A 20,791-nucleotide genomic window follows, 5' to 3' on the forward strand; every position below is an offset into this window, starting at 1 on the left:
CAGGCAGCATGCGGATCCAATCCCGGAGACCTGTATCCACTCCAGGTGGCGTCAGTGCGGGCTCTCCGGAGCTCTGTCTCCGCCCACACACAAGGCCGGTCAGCGGTCACACCGTGACATCATCAATCGGCTCCAGCGGCGGCAGGCTGGGGATTACACTGAGGCTGTCCGAGGAGCCCATACCGCCGACCATCACCTTCAACTTCCTTTCCACTCCCAGGACAAGCTGACCAGGGGACACCTCTCTCTCTCTCTCCCTGTCACCCCCTCTCTCTCTCTTCTGTCGCGCCCCCCCCTCTCTTTCTCTTCCTGTCACCCCCCCTCTCATTCTCTTCCTGTCACCCCCCCCTCTCATTCTCTTCCTGTCACCCCCCACTCTCATTCTCTTCCTGTCACCCCCCACTCTCATTCTCTCCCTGTCACCCCCCACTCTCATTCTCTCCCTGTCACCCCCCACTCTCATTCTCTCCCTGTCACCCCCCACTCTCATTCTCTCCCTGTCACCCCCCCCACTCTCATTCTCTCCCTGTCACCCCCCCCACTCTCATTCTCTACCTGTCACCCCCCCACTCTCATTCTCTCCCTGTCACCCCCCCCACTCTCATTCTCTCCCTGTCACCCCCCCCACTCTCATTCTCTCCCTGTCACTCCCACTCTCTCCCTGTCACCCCCACTCTCTCTCTCCCTCTCTCTCCCTGTCACCCCCAATCTCTCTCCCTGTCACCCACCTCTCTCGCTCTCTCTCTCTCCTCCTGTCCCCCCTCTCTCTCTCCCTGTTCCTCTCTCTCCCTGTTCCTCTCTCTCCCTGTTCCTCTCTCTCCCTGTTCCTCTCTCTCCCTGTTCCTCTCTCTCACTGTTCCTCTCTCTCCACTGTTCCTCTCTCTCACTGTTCCTCTCTCTCACTGTTCCTCTCTCTCACTGTTCCTCTCTCTCCCTGTTCCTCTCTCTCCCTGTCACCCCCCCTCTCTCTCTCTCTCTCTCTCTCTCCCTGTCACCCCCCTCTCTCTCTCCCTGTCACCCCCCTCTCTCTCTCCCTGTCACCCCCCCTCTCTCTCTCCCTGTCACCCCCCCTCTCTCTCTCTCTCTCTCTCTCTCTCTCTCTCTCTCTCTCTCCCTGTCACCCCCCTCTCTCTCTCTCTCTCTTTCTCTCTCTCTCTCCCTGTCACCCCCCTCTCTCTCTCCCTGTCACCCCCCCTCTCTCTCTCTCTCTCTTCCTGTCACCCCTCTCTCTCTCTCTCTCTCTCTCTCTCTCTCTCTCTCTCTCCCTGTCACCCCCTCTCTCTCTCTCCCTGGATCCCCCCTCTCTCTCTCCCTGCCTCCCCTCTCTCTCTCCCTGCCTCCCCTCTCTCTCTCCCTGCCTCCCCCCTCTCTCTCTCTCTCTCTCTCTCTCTCCCTGCCACCCCCTCTATCTCTCTATGTCACCCATCCCTCTCCCTGTCACCCCCCCCATCCCTCTCCCTGTCACCCCCCTCTCTCTCTCTCTGCCGCCCCCCTCTCTTTCTCTCTCTCTCTCTCTGTCAAACCCTCTCGGGGGGGGGGGGGAGATACAGTTCCTCGCCAAGGGTGCTGGAGACCCTAGGTACGCCTCTGGATATATGTGCGTTTTCTTCCCGGAATGCAGGTTCTTGAAGGCACAGCTAGCAGAAGATCCTGCATACAATACACACCTAATGTAGACTAGTCGCATTTTAGATGCATATAAGTCTTCTAATGACATTAGATGCATCTGATCTGCAGTTGACCTCCTTTCAGGCCATGTCAAGTTAGGCTGGCCATACACGGTTCAAGTCTCGGCTGGTTCCTGTTGATTTGAACCATTAACAGGCAGGCTGAATGTACTAAGTTGATCGATCAACTTGGGTACAACCAGCCTTCCGGATTCTCTTGCGATTATCTCTACTTGATGCTATAGCCTCTATATCAATAATCATTGCCTTCTCCCGGCAGGGTTGGCTTCTCCCCCTCCACCCACTCCCACCGGGAGAAGACAATTTCTGATTCTGCTGTCTGTGTTGATCGGAAAGAAATTTGCACAATGTATGGCCTGCCTTACAAGCTGTTTTTGCATTCCTATTGACTTTTGTGGGGAGACAAGATGTTCTGACGTGAACAAACACACACAGGAGCAGGGGCGGACTGACAACTCACGGGGCCCCCTGGCAATAAGAGATCATGGGGCCCCCTGTGTCCTCGCCCACACTCAAGCCACACCCCCACAAAGCCCCGACTACATCTTGCACTGCCCACATCACATGTGTTCGTCGAATTTCTCTACATGTTCAAAATAAATCAACACAATATAACAGGTGCTACAAATGTTTTTCGAGCTGAACAGTTTAATAAAAAAAGATACAAAAAATAAAGAAATAAAAAGCTCTGACCAGCAAGTTGCAAAATGATGGCCTTAGAATTGCTCTCACTCTGACGTTCCCGAAGATACCATACATATGTCCCGCCATTATTGTTTACATACATGTACTTGTCCTACATAACACCCTACATGAGTGTGCTTTACATTTTTTCCAAATCATTTTTATTTATTTTGAATAATTTTCACTGACCACCAATGTAAGGGCCATTCTTCCCATCGACCATCATTGTAACGAGCATTCTTCCCACTGACCACCAATGTAAGGAGCATTCTTCCCAGTGACCATCATTGTAAGGAACATTCTTCCCAGTGACCACCAATGTAAGGAGCATTCTTCCCACTGACCACCATTGTAAGGAGCATTCTTCCCACTGACCACCAATGTAAGGAGCATTCTTCCTGCTGACCACCAATGTAAGGAGCATTCTTCCCAGTGACCATCATTGTAAGGAACATTCTTCCCAGTGACCACCAATGTAAGGAGCATTCTTCCCACTGACCACCATTGTAAGGAACATTCTTCCCACTGACCACCAATGTAAGGAGCATTCTTTCCAGTGACCATCATTGTAAGGAGCATTCTTCCCAGTGACCATCATTGTAAGGAACATTCTTCCCAGTGACCACCATTGTAAGGAGCATTCTTCCCACTGACCACCATTGTAAGGAACATTCTTCCCAGTGACCACCAATGTAAGGAGCATTCTTCCCAGTGACCACCATTGTAAGGAACATTCTTCCCAGTGACCACCAATGTAAGGAGCATTCTTCCCAGTGACCATCAATGTAAGGAGCATTCTTCCCAGTGACCATCAATGTAAGGAGCATTCTTCCCACTGACCACCAATGTAAGGAGCATTCTTCCCAGTGACCACCATTGTAAGGAGCATTGTTCCCAGTGACCACCAATGTAAGGAGCATTCTTCCCAGTGACCATCAATGTAAGGAGCATTCTTCCCACTGACCACCAATGTAAGGGCCATTCTTCCCACTGATCACCAATGTAAGGAGACATTCTTTCCAGTGACCACCAATGTAAGGAGACATTCTTCTCACTGACCACCAGACAGGCGTTTAAAGGCTAGGAGGTTCACCTTAAAGCGATTTTTTTTTTTTTTTTTTTTTTTTTTTTTTTTTTTAAGCCTTGAGTGGCATCTGCTGCTGCCAAAAGCCAATCAGGAGTGTGAGTCCCCGGAAGGCAAGGCTCACATGGACATCGTTGGATCAAGAGGGGGCTCAGGTGAGTATTAGGGGGCTGCTGCACACAGGTTTTTTTTACCTTCATGCACAGAATGCATGAAGGTAAAAAACCTTGTGCCTCTACACACTTCAGGTTAAAAAAATGTGCATTAATTATTTTTCTTGCACAGGAGCCTGCAGAGCATTGCATGCCATTCCAGGCTCCTGCAGACTCTCCAGCTCCCTGCCTGGACAGACTTTCAGTTGCAGAGCTGGATGAAGTGTCAATGGATTTCATGAGTGTGTTGATCACTGTATTCATGTTCCGTTAAGAACCACAAATCTATCTGTCGTGGCCGCAGATAGGACTTGTAGTTTATTCATTCACATGTCCCCACAGGAAGAACCCCTTCTAGCTGTCACTAAGGGGTGATAAATAAAAATAAATACAAATTCCAGTATAAATCCCATGGTTTGTATTGTAGATGCTATAACTTTCATGCAAACCAAGCAATATACACTTATTGGTATTTTTGTGTAAAAGTATACATGTAGCAATATACATTTGGCCAACATTTATGAAAAAAATTTGATTGTATATGTACTATAGCAGAAAGTAAAAATTATTATTATTTTTTTTTTTTTTCAAAATGTTGTATCTTTTTTCGTTTAGGTCGCACAAAATGAAAAACCCAGTGGTATTAAATGGCACCAAAAGAAAGCTCTATTTGTGTGGAAAAAGTGATATAAATTTACTTTGCGCACTGAATTGCATGACTGTGCAGTCGCCAGTTAAACTAGCGCAGTGACGAACTGCGAAAATTTGGCCTGGTCAGGAAGGGGGTAAAATCTTCCGGAGCTGAATTGGTTAAACAGACATTCACTAAAAGCATCTCATTGTCCTATTTTGCAACTGATTTTCTCAAAGTAGTCATTTTAGCTTGGGTGCTGACTGCACTGTCATACAGACAGACACTTGAGGGAGTACTGGCACACCTGTATGAGAAATGTGAAAACATGAACCAATAGGGAAGGAAATATGAGTTTACTATATCAAAACGTTACAATATGTGCATTCAATCAAAATCTATGCTTGTTGCTCTCTACATGTGCCTTGTCATCAATAATGATCTAACGCTCTCATAAAAAGATGACAGATGCTCTTTAGAACTTGATCAATGACGTTTTCTTGATGATGGTTAATTCTGTCTTCCAGCCGCAGAGTCCAGTGTCACTCCATCCAACAGTCCAATTAAGCAGTCACAGAAGAACCACTTTATGCTTATTCCAGGTATGTGCAAGTCGCATATGACTTTGAATTATTAGCATGGATGGACACCATGTACAGAATATATATATATATATATATATATATATATATATATATATATATATATATATATAATGTGTGTGTGTGTGTATATAATATATAGGTCCCTCTCAAATAATTAGCATATTGTGATAAAGTTCATTTTTTTCTGTAATGTACTGATAAACATTAGACTTTCATATATTTTAGATTCATTACACACAACTGAAGTAGTGCAAGCCTTTTATTGTTTTAATATTGATGATTTTGGCATACAGCTCATGAAAACCCAAAATTCCTATCTCAAAAAATTAGCATATCATGAAAAGGTTCTCTAAACGAGCTATTAACCTAATCATCTGAATCAACTAATTAACTCTAAACACCTGCAAAAGATTCCTGAGGCTTTTAAAAACTCCCAGCCTGGTTCATTACTCAAAACCGCAATCATGGGTAAGACTGCCGACCTGACTGCTGTCCAGAAGGCCATCATTGACGCCCTCAAGCAAGAGGGTAAGACACAGAAAGAAATTTCTGAATGAATAGGCTGTTCCCAGAGTGCTGTATCAAGGCACCTCAGTGGGAAGTCTGTGGGAAGGAAAAAGTGTGGCAGAAAACGCTGCACAACGAGAAGAGGTGACCAGACCCTGAGGAAGATTGTGGAGAAGGACCGATTCCAGACCTTGGGAGACCTGCGGAAGCAGTGGACTGAGTCTGGAGTAGAAACATCTAGAGCCACCGTGTGCAGGAAATGGGCTACAGGTGCCGCATTCCCCAGGTCAAGCCACTTTTGAACCAGACACAGCTGCAGAAACGCCTGACCTGGGCTACAGAGAAGCAGCACTGGACTGTTACTCAGTGGTCCAAAGTACTTTTTTCGGATGAAAGCAAATTTTGCATGTCATTCAGGAATTAAAGCGGAGTTCCACCTTCGTTATACATTTTTTTTATAAAAATACCCCCGGGACAGTCAGGGCTAGCACATTCCACAATGGCTAGCCTCTGATCTGTCCCGGGTTGCACTTACCTTTCAGGAGAAATACTTACCTTGAAATTGTCTTGTCCAGCGCTGCCATCTCAGGTGTGGGCAGCTTGAAGCCAGCGCGATCCTCTTCCGCGTCCTCTTCGGTCCTCTTCCTTCTTCTTTGGTCCCACGATGCACTGCACCGGCCCCGACGTCACTTCCGGGTCTCGCGCGTCATCCCTCCACAGCTTCTGGGCATGCCCAGAAGCTGTTTAGAAGGGAATGACGCGCGCGCCCCGGAACTGACGTCGGGGCCGGTGCAGGCGCAATGATTCCTGGGAGCGATGACGTTCAGCTCCCAGGAATCATTGCAAAAGCCAGGAAGTGACGAATCGCCGTGGCCGCCGAGGGGAGGAAGAAGGAAGTAAGGTGAGTATATTTTCTCTAAAAGGTAAGTGAAAAAAAAAAAAAATTGCGATTATCCATTTGTTTTTCAGGTGACCGGGAGCGAGAAGATGGAGGTAAGTATAAATTTCGGGTGGAACTCCGCTTTAAGGTGCCAGAGTCTGGAGGAAGACTGGGGAGAGGGAAATGCCAAAATGCCTGAAGTCCAGTGTCAAGTACCCACAGTCAGTGATGGTCTGGGGTGCCATGTCAGCTGCTGGTGTTGGTCCACTGTGTTTTATCAAGGGCAGGGTCAATGCAGCTAGCTATCAGGAGATTTTGGAGCTCTTCATGCTTCCATCTGCTGAAAAGCTTTATGGAGATGAAGATTTCATTTTTCAGCACGACCTGACACCTGCTCACAGTGCCAAAACCACTGGTAAATGGTTTACTGACCATGGTATTACTGTGCTCAATTGGCCTGCCAACTCTCCTGACCTGAACCCCATAGAGAATCTGTGGGATGTTGTGAAGAGAAAGTTGAGAGACGCAAGACCCAACACTCTGGATGAGCTCAAGGCTGCTATCGAAGCATCCTGGGCCTCCATAACACCTTAGCAGTGCCACAGGCCGATTGCCTCCATGCCACGCCGCATTGAAGCAGTCATTTCTGCAAAAGGATTCCCGACCAAGTATTGAGTGCATAACTGAACATAATTATTTGAAGGTTGACTTTTTTTGTATTAAAAAAACTTTTTTTTATTGGTCGGATGAAATATGCTAATTTTTTGAGATAGGAATTTTGGGTTTTCATGAGCTGTATGCCAAAATCATCAATATTAAAACAATAAAAGGCTTGCACTACTTCAGTTGTGTGTAATGAATCTAAAATGTATGAAAGTCTAATGTTTATCAGTACATTACAGAAAATAATGAACTTCATCACAATATGCTAATTTTTTGAGAGGGACCTGTATGTATGTGTGTATGTGTGTATATATATATATATATATATATATATATATATATATATATATATATATATATATATATATATATATATATATATATATATATATGTATATATGTGTGTGTGTATATATATATATATATGTGTGTGTGTGTATATATATATATATATATATATATATATATATATATGTGTATATATATATATATATATGTATATGTGTGTGTGTGTGTGTGTATATATATATATATATATATATATACACACACACGTTTTCTGGAGAATAGGTGCAGGAACTCCCTCTTCAAAGTCACTTCTCGTCTCCACCCGCCTACCCACCTCCGGGCACCATCCCTTAGTTCCGCCCCCCTACCCACCTCTGAGCACCATCCCTTGGTTCCACCCCCTACCAACCTCCGAGCACCGTCCCTTAGTTCCACCCCCCTACCCACCTCTGAGCACTGTCCCTTAGTTCCACCCCCTACCCACCTCTGAGCACTGTCCCTTAGTTCCACCCCCCTACCCACCTCCGAGCACTGTCCCTTAGTTCCACCTCCGAGCACTGTCCCTTAGTTCCACCCCCTACCCACCTCTGAGCACAATCCCTTGGTTCCACCCCCTACAAACCTCCGAGCACCGTCCCTTAGTTCCACTCCCCTACCCACCTCCGAGCACTGTCCCTTAGTTCCACCCCCTACCCACCTCCGAGCACTGTCCCTTAGTTCCACCCCCCTACCCACCTCCGAGCACTGTCCCTTAGTTCCACCCCTTACCCACCTCCGAGCACCCTCCCTCAGTTCCACCTCTGAGCACCGTCCCTTAGTTCCACCCCCTACTCACCTCTGAGCACCGTCACTTAGTTCCACCCCCCTACCCACCTCGGAGCACTGTCCCTTAGTTCCACCTCCGAGCACTGTCCCTTAGTTCCACCCCCTACCTACCTCTGAGCACAATCCCTTGGTTCCTTCCCCTACCAACCTCCGAGCACCGTCCCTTAGTTCCACCCCCCTACCCACCTCCGAGCACTGTCCCTTAGTTCCACCCCCTACCCACCTCCGAGCACTGTCCCTTAGTTCCACCCCCTACCCACCTCCGAGCACTGTCCCTTAGTTCCACCCCCCTACCCACCTCTGAGCACAATCCCTTGGTTCCACCCCCTACAAACCTCCGAGCACCGTCCCTTAGTTCCACTCCCCTACCCACCTCCGAGCACTGTCCCTTAGTTCCACCCCCTACCCACCTCCGAGCACTGTCCCTTAGTTCCACCCCCCTACCCACCTCCGAGCACTGTCCCTTAGTTCCACCCCTTACCCACCTCCGAGCACCCTCCCTCAGTTCCACCTCTGAGCACCGTCCCTTAGTTCCACCCCCTACTCACCTCTGAGCACCGTCACTTAGTTCCACCCCCCTACCCACCTCGGAGCACTGTCCCTTAGTTCCACCTCCGAGCACTGTCCCTTAGTTCCACCCCCTACCTACCTCTGAGCACAATCCCTTGGTTCCTTCCCCTACCAACCTCCGAGCACCGTCCCTTAGTTCCACCCCCCTACCCACCTCCGAGCACTGTCCCTTAGTTCCACCCCCTACCCACCTCCGAGCACTGTCCCTTAGTTCCACCCCCTACCCACCTCCGAGCACTGTCCCTTAGTTCCACCCCCCTACCCACCTCCGAGCACCGTCCCTTAGTTCCACCCCCCTACCGACCTCCGAGCACTGTCCCTTAGTTCCACCCCCCTACCGACCTTCGAGCACTGTCCCTTAGTTCCACCCCCCTACCGACCTCCGAGCACTGTCCCTTAGTTCCACCCCCCTACCGACCTCCGAGCACTGTCCCTTAGTTCCACCCCCCTACCGACCTCCGAGCACTGTCCCTTAGTTCCACCCCCTACCCACCTCCAAGCACTGTCCCTTAGTTCCACCCCCCTACCCACCTCCGAGCACTGTCCCTTAGTTCCACCCCTTACCCACCTCTGAGCACCCTCCCTCAGTTCCACCTCTGAGCACCGTCCCTTAGTTCCACCCCCTACCCACCTCTGAGCACCGTCCCTTAGTTCCACCCCCCTACCCACCACGGAGCACTGTCCCTTAGTTCCACCTCCGAGCACTGTCCCTTAGTTCCACCCCCTACCCACCTCTGAGCACAATCCCTTGGTTCCACCCCCTACCAACCTCCGAGCACCGTCCCTTAGTTCCACCCCCCTACCCACCTCCGAGCACTGTCCCTTAGTTCCACCCCCTACCAACCTCTGAGCACCATCCCTTAGTTCCACCCCTTACCCTCCTCTGAGCATCGTCCCTTAGTTCCACCCCCTACCCACCTCCCAGTAGCGCCTCTTTTAGCGAATATAGAACCGAGTATAATTTTGTGGTGATAAGTAATTTGTATGAAATTCCGTAATAACAAGAAAAGCAGTAAAATAGACCCCCCCCTCCCCTCAGCCAGACACAATAAAACCTCAGTGACAATAGACTCCAGCTGCTTTCCCAGCAGCCAGCCCAGCATCAATAGACTCTCCAGCAGCCAGCAACAATAAACCCCTCCCTCAACAGTAGATCCTTTCCAGCAATGATTGCCCCCCCCCAAAACATAAGCCTAACTAGCAACAATAGATCCCCCACCATCAACAATAGACTGCCACGCAAATATAGATGCCCCCCAGCAACAATAGATACCCAGCAGTCAGCAACAATAGACCCCTCCCTCAACAGTAAATTCTGCCCAGCAATAGAAGTCCTCTCCCCCCAGTAACAATAGATCCCCACCAGCAACAATAGACTGCCATGCAAAACTAGAACTTTTTTTAGGAACAATAGATCCCCCAGCAGCCATGGACCCTCCAACACACCCCAGCACCCCTTGCCATTACATACACTCACACTCAGTGCTGGAGGTACCGGAACTGCATTCCCCCACATTCCTACTGAAAAAAAGCACTGATTATATAATATATATATAATTATAGCAGAGGTGCAGATTACCATGCCAAGACTGGCGGATTGGCTGTCAGGATTTCTAATACGGTCCTGTTTATATCCGTTATCTTTAATTTTCAATAAAGTAATGTATCCATACTGGTACAATCTAATTTAAAGTGGTTATAAACCCTTACATAGATTCAGAGAAATGACTGGCCTCAGGTGATACACAGAGATGAAACAAATCCTCCGACATAAGTTGTACCTGTTTATCAACAGTCTTCTGTTCTTTATTTCTTCAAAGTTCAGAACTTTTCAAGCTTGTCTGAGCTGTCAGAAAAAGGGGGCAGAGAACTGAAGTTACACTCTGCAGAGCTGTGAGAGCTGATTGTAAGGAAGGGACACCCCCCCCCCCCCTTCACACAGAACACCAGGACACAGCTGAGGCTGCCTCCCCTGTCACCATTTTTCTCTTGGTGTCAGGAAAAATTGTCAAAAGTGATTCATGCTGATAGCTGAGGAACAAAGTATCAGAAATGACACTTAGCCCTCGTTCACACTTAACTCAGATTTGAAATCGTGTGAGTTTACGTGAGATTTCAAACCCGCATTTTAGTGAGAGTTCTGGGGCGATTTGAATGACATCTGTGCGGGTTCATGCACAGATGTCTATTGAAATCACCCCCAAAATTGCCAAAAGTAGTGCAGGAACTTGCACTACAACACAAAGTTGGCGTTGCACCGATTAGGACGTTGCTGGCAATAGACTGCAATTTGACATGTCAAATCGCATGTCAAATCACCCCGATGTGAATGGGGGCTTAGGAAGAGATTTACTAAAACTGGTGCACACAGAGGCTGGTGGAGCTGTGCATTGTAGCCAATCAGCCTATACCTTCAGCTTGTTCAATGAAGCTTTGAAATAAAACCTGAAAGCTGATTGGTCACAATGCACAGCTGCACCAGATTCTGTTTAAGGCTCGGTTCACACTGCCGTCACTTGGGATCCAACTTGTGAGACCCCAAGTCGCATAACGTGTAATCACATGTTAGTCAATGACAGCCGTCTTAATTAGCACTCCTGAAGTCGCTCTGACTTTAGAAAAGGTTCCTGTACTAGCTCAAGGCGACTTCTATTCCACTTGTGCCCATAGACTTTAATGGAAGTCGTCTCCAAGTCCGTTCCTCATCTATATTGATGTGATTTGGAACCCACAATACACGAAGATTCCCTGTGGTGTAGCCCCTTCCTCGCTTCAAAATTGCATCAAAGTAGGACTCAAGTCGGGCAAAGTCGCACCGTAAGTAGTGTGAACCGAGCTTTAGGCCAGCCATACATGGTGCAAATTTCTTTCCTGCAATCACAGCAATTGTCTTCTCCCGCCAGGGACGGAGACAGTGATTAATGCTAGTGGCTATAGCAGCCGCTAGCGATAATCGTAAGGGAATCTGGCAGGCTGGTTGTGCCCAACAGTGTTAATTTTGGCAGCAAATTTCAATTTAGTTTTAGTCTTAGTCTTAGGACTAAAATGGCATTTTAGTTTTAGTCCTATTTTAGTCTTCTGCAAGTGTTTTAGTCGTATTTAGTCGACTAAAACTCCAGTATATTTTAGTCGACTAAAACGCCCTACATTTTAGTCGACTAAAACTAATTTTAGTCATCTATAATCAAATGGGTGTAGTTCAATTTTAATTTGTAATGCATTATTTAAGCATTTCTCTACAATTTCCAAACTCATAATATACTACTGCTGGTCCTGGAGTGAAAAATCTAATATGTTATTATTTATGCTTTGAGCATGCACCAGTGTTAATTTTTGGCAGCAAATTTCGATTTAGTTTTAGTTATAGTCTTTTGACTAAAATGCCATTTTAGTTTTAGTCGTATTTTAGTCTTAAGACTAAAATGCCATTTTAGTTTTAGTCGTATTTTAGTCATCTGAATTGTGTTAGTCGACGAAAACGTTTTAGTCGGTTTTAGTCGACGAAATTAACACTGGTGCCCAACTTGGTCAATCAACTTTGTACATTCAGCCTGCCCATTAGCGGTTCGAATTTTGGCTGGTTCCCGTTGAACCGGCCAAGATTCGACATTGTATGGCCGGACTAAATTTCCCCCATAGTGCTCTAATTGAGACAAGTACACACTATAGATGATATGCTTTGTTCATATTTCATGACTAAGGTTTACAACCACTTTAAAGCTGAACTCCAGCCTTTAAGTCACGCACAGTTGTAAAGGCTCCTATCCTGTGCTGAAGTTGTTTACTCTGATTTAACTGCACACTGTGACCGTCTAATAGTGTGCAATAAAAGCAGCAGCAAGTCAGAGAGCCCACCCCATTTCCTGGCTGGAGGACATCCAGCATCATATCACGCTTTCCTCCCCAGCCTTACTGCCTTTGACCCGCCCCATTCATTCATTAAATATCAGTTACTTTAAGCATCACATGTGCACATTACCTAGGGAGGTCTGCATACAAATAGTCTGTTCAGGAATGCCCATGCCTCTATACCAGGGCTGGCCTAAGACATTGTGGTGCCTGGGTCCAAGAATGAAATGCTGCCCCCCAAAAAACAAAACTCACACCTATACAGCAAGGAGACATTCCCATAAAGCAAAGAATCATCCCCAAGAGATAGCCTATATATTCAGCAAAGAGACAGCCTATATATTCAGCATATTCAGCAAAGAGACATCCCCTTATATTCAGCATATTCAGCAAAGAGACATCCCCTTATATTCAGCATATTCAGCAAAGAGACATCCCCTTATATTCAGCAAAGAGACATTTCCATAAATTCAGCAAAGAGACATTTCCATAAATTCAGCAAAGAGACATTTCCTTAAAGCAGAAACATGCCCATCTATTCAGCAAGAGGCATCCCCATATATTCTGCGAGAGGCATCCCCATATATTCTGTAAGAGGCACCCCCATCTATTCTGCAAGAGGCATCCCCATATATTCTGCAAGAGGCATCCCCATATATTCTGCAAGAGACATCCCCCGTATATTCTGCAAGAGACATCCCCCGTATATTCTGCAAGAGACATCCCCCATATATTCTGCAAGAGACATCCCCCATATATTCTGCAAGAGACATCCCCCATATATTCTGCAAGAGACATCCCCCATATATTCTGCAAGAGACATCCCCCATATATTCTGCAAGAGACATCCCCCATATATTCTGCAAGAGGCATCCCCATATATTCTGCAAGAGGCATCCCCATATATTCTGCAAGAGGCATCCCCATATATTCTGCAAGAGGCATCCCCATATATTCTGCAAGAGGCATCCCCATATATTCTGCAAGAGGCATCCCCATATATTCTGCAAGAGACATCCCCCATATATTCTGCAAGAGACATCCCCCATATATTCTGCAAGAGACATCCCCATCTATTCAGCAAGAGGCATCCCCATATATTCTGCAAGAGACATCCCCATATATTCTGCAAGAGGCATCCCCATATATTCTGCAAGAGACATCCCCATATATTCTGCAAGAGGCATCCCCATATATTCTGCAAGAGGCATCCCCATATATTCTGCAAGAGGCATCCCCATATATTGTGCAAAGAAACATCCCCATATATTGTGCAAAGAAACATCCCCATATATTCAGAAAGAGACATCCTCGTATATTCAGCAAGAGACATCCCCATATATTCTACAAGAGATATCCCCATATATTGTGCAAAGAGACATCCCCATATATTGTGCAAAGAGACACCCCCATATATTGTGCAAAGAGACATCCCCATATATTCTGCAAAGAGACATGCCCCCTCCAGCAAAGAGACATGCCCAAAAGCTTTAGCTTAGCTCACAGGCATATGAACTGTGCAGGACCATGAAGGCTCCACCACTCCTCTTCACCGCCACCGACCAACTATGCTCCAATTCAGGCTCAGTGATGCAACATGCGGCGACAACAGCGCTACAGTGGCAGCAGGGTGCTCCTGCTATTGAAGCCTGTGCTGTTCCAGGACCGGAAGAGCTGCTCCTCCCCCCACCTGCTCCGCTCCCCAGCCCCGCCCTGCTGCGCTCCACTTCCCAGCAGTACAACTTGCACTGCTGGGGAGCGGGGATGGGGAGCGGAGCATGATGCAAGGATGACACTTCACGCTAAAGGGAGGGAGCCTCAGGTCCTCAGGCCATGCAGAACTTTTGCCGCCCCTCCTAAGGTGCCGCCTGGGTCCCATGGACTCACCAGGACCTATGGTAGGGCCAGCTCTGCTCTAGACTGACACCCATCCATCATGACAATTGGCCATTCTCCCAAGAGCCAACCAACTGCTTGCGTCAGAGCTGAGGCAGAGAGCTGTGATGTTTTCGGGAAGCTATGTACGGCACCCTCCCACCAGCCATCATCTGTCTGCATTGCATAGGGAAGTGCAGAGACCTAGTAATGGCATCCCTGGGACCAAAATAAGGGAAGATAAATAGAAAGGTTTTATTTGAAAATGTCATTCGCCTATTGATAAGGTGGGTAGGGAGGAACCAGGGAAGCAAAACATAAGCAGATTCAACTTCAGTTTAACAAAGCATAATTAATTCTCTTCTAGCTGTTCTCTGTAAAAGACTACAGGCTATGTTGGTGCTTTATAAAAAATAAAATGTCTTTTAAAAACTCTCTGTTAGATGTTGATTCTCGAAAGAAGGGATTTGCAGGATCCGTAGCACAAGTGAAGAAAAGAATCCCTGGGGAGTCCCTCATTAATCCTGGCTGTAAGAGGTACAGATATCCTTTTGTATTCAATTTTCAAACAAAACTTCCTTCCATGTGTTCCACCCTTTGATACTCTGTATAAAGGTACTGGAGGGAAGAACAGGCCTCATTACCCATAATCCTACACCCTTTATATAAGGCTGCTGTATGGAAATGTGATTGTGACAGATTTTGGTCTCACTTAAAGCAGAACTTTACCCATAACAATAACATAACAAATACTGTTCTTTGGCAAGAAACGCACATTCCACATTAATAGTTATGCTACCAACATTAAGGTGTGTTGTACATTGCCTCCAGCATTGCTCCTGTTTCTTCTTGCTGGAGTCTGCCATTTTGCTGAAGCCCAGAGCCCCTGAGCAGCAGTAAATCATAAATTGGAACTAAACCCATTGATTTAAGTTTCAAAAAACGTTCTATTCCTGAAATGCCAGGATTGCTAACTGTCACATTTGCTTGTGTCCTCAACCAAACTGTCAAACCATCAAATGACTGGTGTCATAACTGATCACATGTGCAGCACCATGGCAGTCGCAGATCAAACAGAGGCAGCTTCCTTGGCTGTAAAGGGTAGGAGGGTTTAATTCCATTTTGAGGCTGTCAGCAGAACGGCCTCTACAAATTCAGCAGTGCCTAAAAATATAGAGCAAGTGAACATGTGCAGAGTGGGGTGAGACAGTGTATTACTGGATTTTAACTTCTTTACGACTGTGCTATAGCTAAATGACGGCTGTAGCGCAGTTGCACATTGCTTGGAGAGCGTCATATGATGTCCTTCCATGATAGCACTTCTTGCGCGCATCCACAGGCATTTGTAATGGCCGTGTCCTTGGGACAAAGCTGATCACAGATCGTGGTAAAGGGCCAATCACAGCAGCTCTTTACCACATGATCAGCTGTGTCAAATCACAGCTGATCATAGTGCAAACAGGATTTGCCAATTATCAGCATTCCTCTCCTCATGCTGACAGGGCATGTTGAGAGGAGAGCCGATAACTGGAAAATCCACATAAGGGACATCTACACTGAGCAGCCCCAATCAGTGCTGCCTGTAAGTGCCCATCAATGCCGCCTCATCCGTTCCCATCAGTGCAGCCTCATCGGCACACTTTAGTGAAGGAGAAAAATTACTTATTTACAACATTTTATAACAGAAACTTTGTTTGTTTTTTAAATTTTCAGTCTATTTTTATTTGTTGAGCAAAAATTAAAAAAGTGGCGATAATGCGAGCGCCACCTTCTTCCCATGTTCATTACATTTGCTCGACATGGTAGCAGTACAGTAGTGATCAGTCTGGTAGTGGGGACCGCTACAGTGATTTCCAGCTTTCTTAGGGATCTGGATGGGCATCCTGTACAAAATATTATGGCATATGCATATTTACACTGGTCCAAGCTGGATCATTGCAATTATACAATACAAGCCATACCTGGAAGTCAGCTTTAGTTCTTAATTGTCCTTGGAATTCATGGCGCATACAGATTTAGCAAGTATCTTGTGTACATTATAAAAGCCATGCAGCGTGCACCAAATTCCTGTATCTGTCCGGAACTTGAATTTTGCACATGCTTTACCACTTTTAGTTTGAGATGCTTTCACAAAATCTGTCTGTGCCATGGTCTCTCTCTGTACACAGAAGAGAGTTGGTCTTGAAGAATTTACGTCAAATGACTGGCGCAGCAGCAGTGCTGGATTCAACTCTTTGGAGGCCCCTAGACAGTTGAAACCTTAGGGCCTCACTCGCAGGTTTCTGAAGGTTTTCGTGCATGGGATAAATATATATATATATAAACCCTCACGTGAATAGCGTCCTCAGTGAGTAAAGGAAAGGTTCCTCTTTACCAGCATGCAGATGTACTATACACTCACCAGACTTACTCACCAGACTTGTCTGGTGAGTGTATAGTGCATTTGCATGCTGGTGCAGAGGAAACTTTCCTTTACTCACTGAGGACGCTATTCACGTAAGGGATTATATATGGACTTCACAATTTTATAAGTATTTTTTAAAATTTAAATGAAGATGCATTTATTTGTTTATTCACTATAGTAAAATGTATTTTATGATGTGTAAAAGCACAGTTCCTTTTTACGGTATAGGTGTTTTTTTACACGCAGCTCTTTATTGTAGTTTATTTGTTTTTTGGTTATTGATTTGCGCGGGTTTAGAACCTATTGGGTTCCTATATTTTCTTTTAACCACTTGCCGACTGCCTAACGCCGATCTACGTCGGCAGTCAGCCCCTCACAGGCAAAGTGACGTAGGGCTACGTCACTAGCTTGTGAGGGTCTAGGGAGCTAGCGCGCGCTCCCGCGTGGTCACGGACCCCCCCCCCCGCGCGTGTGACCAGCGGACCCGATGTCCGCCGGTCACTCGGCGATCGGCGGGGGAGAGGGAGAATGTCAGGCAGCTTGTGTAAACAAGCCACCTGTCATTCTCCTCGCTGTAAAGACACTGATCACATGGATCTAGTATGTAGATCCGTTGATCAGTGTCCTTACAGCTCAAGCCACAGCCAATCACAGTAGAAAGCACGCCCCTAGGAATACACACAGCCCCTCCCTCCCAAATAAAGTTAACCCCAACCAGTGTATTTTTACAGTAACAGTGCATATGTATAGCACTGATTACTGTAGAAATGTCACTGGTAACCCCAAAAGTGTCACAAATGTCAGTCAAGGGTCCGATCTGTCCGCTCCAATGTCGCAGTACCGCAAAAAAAATCGCAGATCGCCGCCATTACGCGTTAAAAAAAAAAACAACAAAAATTACAAAAATCTTTCCCTTTGTTAGTAAACGCGATAACTTTTGCGCAAACCAATAAAAATACGCTTTTTGCAATTTTTTTTTTACCAAACATATGTAGCATAAAACAAATTGGCCGAAAATTTTAAAAAATTTTGATTTTTACTTTTTTTTTGGGGGGAATTTCATATAAAAAAATGTGAAAAATATTGTTATTTTTGCAAAATTTACGCTCTTTTTTTGTTTATAGCGCGTGATCAAAAAATCGCACAGGTGATCAAATACCACCAAAAGAAAGCTCTGTTTGTGGGGAAAAAAAGGACGTCAAATTCGTTTAGGTACAGCGTCGCACGACTGCGCAATTGTCCGTTAAAGTCACGCAGTGCCGAATCGCAAAATACCCCCTGGTCAGGAAGGGGGTAAAATCTTCCGGGGCTTAAGTGGTTAAGTAGTTTGCATGTTGGCTGCTAGATGCAGATAACCACAACTACTGTACATTACACGTACTGAGGTTGCACCAAAATATTTTACAAACTGACATCTGAAAAAAGATAACATTTTAAGAGACAAACTGTAATGTGAACCTGATATCTATGGCTTATGTACTTTAATGTTATGTACCAAATAACAACTTAAAGTATAACTAAAGGAAAAACTTGTGTTTTTTTTACAGTTTTGGATAGAGCGGAGAAGGATTAGAACCCCTGTCCGTTTTTATTGCTGTCTGTGCCCCCTCTCTATTTTTCCTGTTTACCATTATTATTGAAAGTTAAAGAAAACCCCAAAGTTTGGGTTGTCCCCAGAAAAGTAATAGAGGGAAAATCGTCCAATGGGGACACTAGTACTGGTGATCTGGGGGTCCCCAAGGAATTCCCTTCATTTGCAAGGATTTCCTCTCACTTCCTGTTTGGCTATGGGACAGGAAGTGAAGGGAAATCTCTCCAACTGGACACAGATAGCGAAATAAAATCTGAAATAAAATACCCCCCCCCCCCCCGCTCTATCCAAAATTTTTGTGTAAAGGTTCTACGTTAAACCACTTCAGCTCCAAAAGGTTTTACCCCCTTCCTGACTAGGCCTTTTTTGCGATCCTGCTCTGCGTTGCTTTAACTAATAATTGCGCAGCCGTGCAACACTTTGCTCAAACAAACTTGATGTCCTTTTTTTTCCCCCCACAAACAGAGCTTTCTTTTGGTGGTATTTGATCACCTCTGCCTTTTTTATTTTTTGCGCTATAAACAAAAAAAAAACTGAAAGTTTTGAGAAAAATTTAAATGAGAAATTTACGTACAGGTGATTTTGCGTTTAAGGGCCGCCCTGTCGCAGTATATGTATGTGGGGTGGTCCTTAAGTGGTTAATATAGTATTTTAAAGAGTCTTTAAAGGATAAGTCCAGGCAAAACTTAACTAATGCTAAACTTGCTCTGTGCCACATTCTAAGACTATTCTATCTAACCCTGTAAAGCAGAAATCACTGTACTTACCTTTTCTACACCTGATCCAGTCTGTGCAGGAGAGGACTGACAACGGCTGTGAAATGAATGGGAAGTGATGCCACCCATAGACTTACTATGGGGCTTCCATTGTCGAGTGCCTCTCCTGCACCCGCCTCCACGCTGAAGCCACCGCTGACAGCTCAGCGCGGGACCAGACCGGATCGGCTGCAGAATGGGTAATTACAGTGATTTTTTTGCATTACATGGTTGAATAGATAAGGTATAGAATGTGGCACAGAGCAGGTTTAGCGTTAGATTTTGCCTGGACTAATCCTTTAATGTCTTTTTTTGCTTCTTTAAGTTGATTCATTTTTTTTCTATCTTTTGCAAACAATTTAGGAAGCTTCATTGTAATTTTCTTTCACAATGAAAACAATATTATTTTGATCTGTTGTCCTTGGGTCCATAGGCTGGTGCCTACTCTGCCTATTTGGTATTTCGGCACTGTAGTGGGCTGAAGTCTGTTGTCTGCTGATGTCACAGAGCCAGTCCAGGCTCTGTGACGTCATGGTCGCAAGATCGTGACCATGGTGCGTCATGGTCGCAAGATCGTGACCATGGATTCAGGATCCGCCCACATGCCAGGATCGTCACCCAGCTCAGGCTCTCAGCTAGCCGCTGGGAGCCTGAGCCAGCTACTCCCACCCTCTCCACAGCCCAGCGCTCCAGTGACCACTGGGAAAAGGAGGTGGGGGGTGGAGAGCAGAGAGCGGTGACTGACTGAGCTGTGAGAACTGAGCGATCGGCAGTATTAGATCACTCGGTTGTCGGAGCCAGCAGGGGAACAGATGCAGCATCCACCTAGGTAAGTATGATTTAAAAAAAAAAAAAAAAAAAAGCAAGGTTATACTTCTCTTTAAATTTCCTCCTCTGTGTTTACATTCCCTGCCCTCCTCCTTTTTAGCATTGCATTTATTGTTGAACTTTTATAATTGAAGGATAAGTCCAGGCAAAACCTAACTAACCTGCTCTAACCCTAATCTATCGAACCCTGTAAAGCGAAAATCGCTGTACTTGCCTATTTTGCACCCAAACCGGTCCGGTGTTCTGCCAAAAACGTGAGAATGGACTGGACCGGATCGGCTGCAGAATGGGTAAGTACAGTGATTTTTGCTTTACAGGGTTAGATAGAATAGGTTTAGAATGTGGCACAGAGCTGGTTTAGCGTTTTACCTGGGCTTATCCTTTGAGTTAAAACCTTATGTACTTAACATAAATAAAACAATATATTTTGATGTTTCCTTTTAGCAAAAAAATAGCAAAGGGAGTGGATTTTGAAGAATCCTGAGCATTCATGTAAGTTACCTGTGTCGGATGTGACTGTGTGCACTAAGATCTGGATCAACAGCGCCATCTATAGACTGTTTGATGAATATACTGTGTGGTTCACTAGGCAAGTTTTTTTTTTTTATCATAAGGACAGACCTACCTCCAAAGCACAAGTCAGAGAGAGGGATGATTCTCTGACTTTCCTGAACTAAGCGATTGGACTGCACCAGTTCTGTAAATGCATTCTCAAAGAGCAAGAGGACGTCTTTTACTGCTGCACAGACCTGTCATCTCATTAATGCCATTGACTGTATAACCCATCGCTTCCCAGAATCCACTGCAGGAGAAAACAAGTCTCATTACTACCTTTATAGAAGGATTATACCCTCAAACTATCATGACTGCTCCCTTCCCTGTAATCCCCTTTCATGGTGGATGCAGGGCTGC

The 20,791-nt window shown here is 45.8% G+C and overlaps 1 protein-coding gene across 1 annotated transcript in view; it reads left to right on the top strand.

The window, feature by feature from the left end:
• Positions 1–20,472, top strand: part of PAXX (PAXX non-homologous end joining factor) — a 37,945-nt gene extending 17,473 nt beyond the window's left edge. The window contains exons 6-7 of the mRNA XM_082263791.1: positions 14,745–14,838; positions 20,324–20,472. Coding sequence (XP_082119917.1) covers positions 14,745–14,838; positions 20,324–20,363 — 134 coding nt within the window. The 3' untranslated portion in view covers positions 20,364–20,472. The remainder of the gene's footprint in view (positions 1–14,744; positions 14,839–20,323) is intronic.
• Positions 20,473–20,791: the final 319 nt, after the last annotated feature.

This window comes from Pelophylax lessonae (genome assembly GCF_965119305.1).
Source record: "Pelophylax lessonae genome assembly, chromosome: 7".
NCBI lineage: Eukaryota > Metazoa > Chordata > Amphibia > Anura > Ranidae > Pelophylax > Pelophylax lessonae.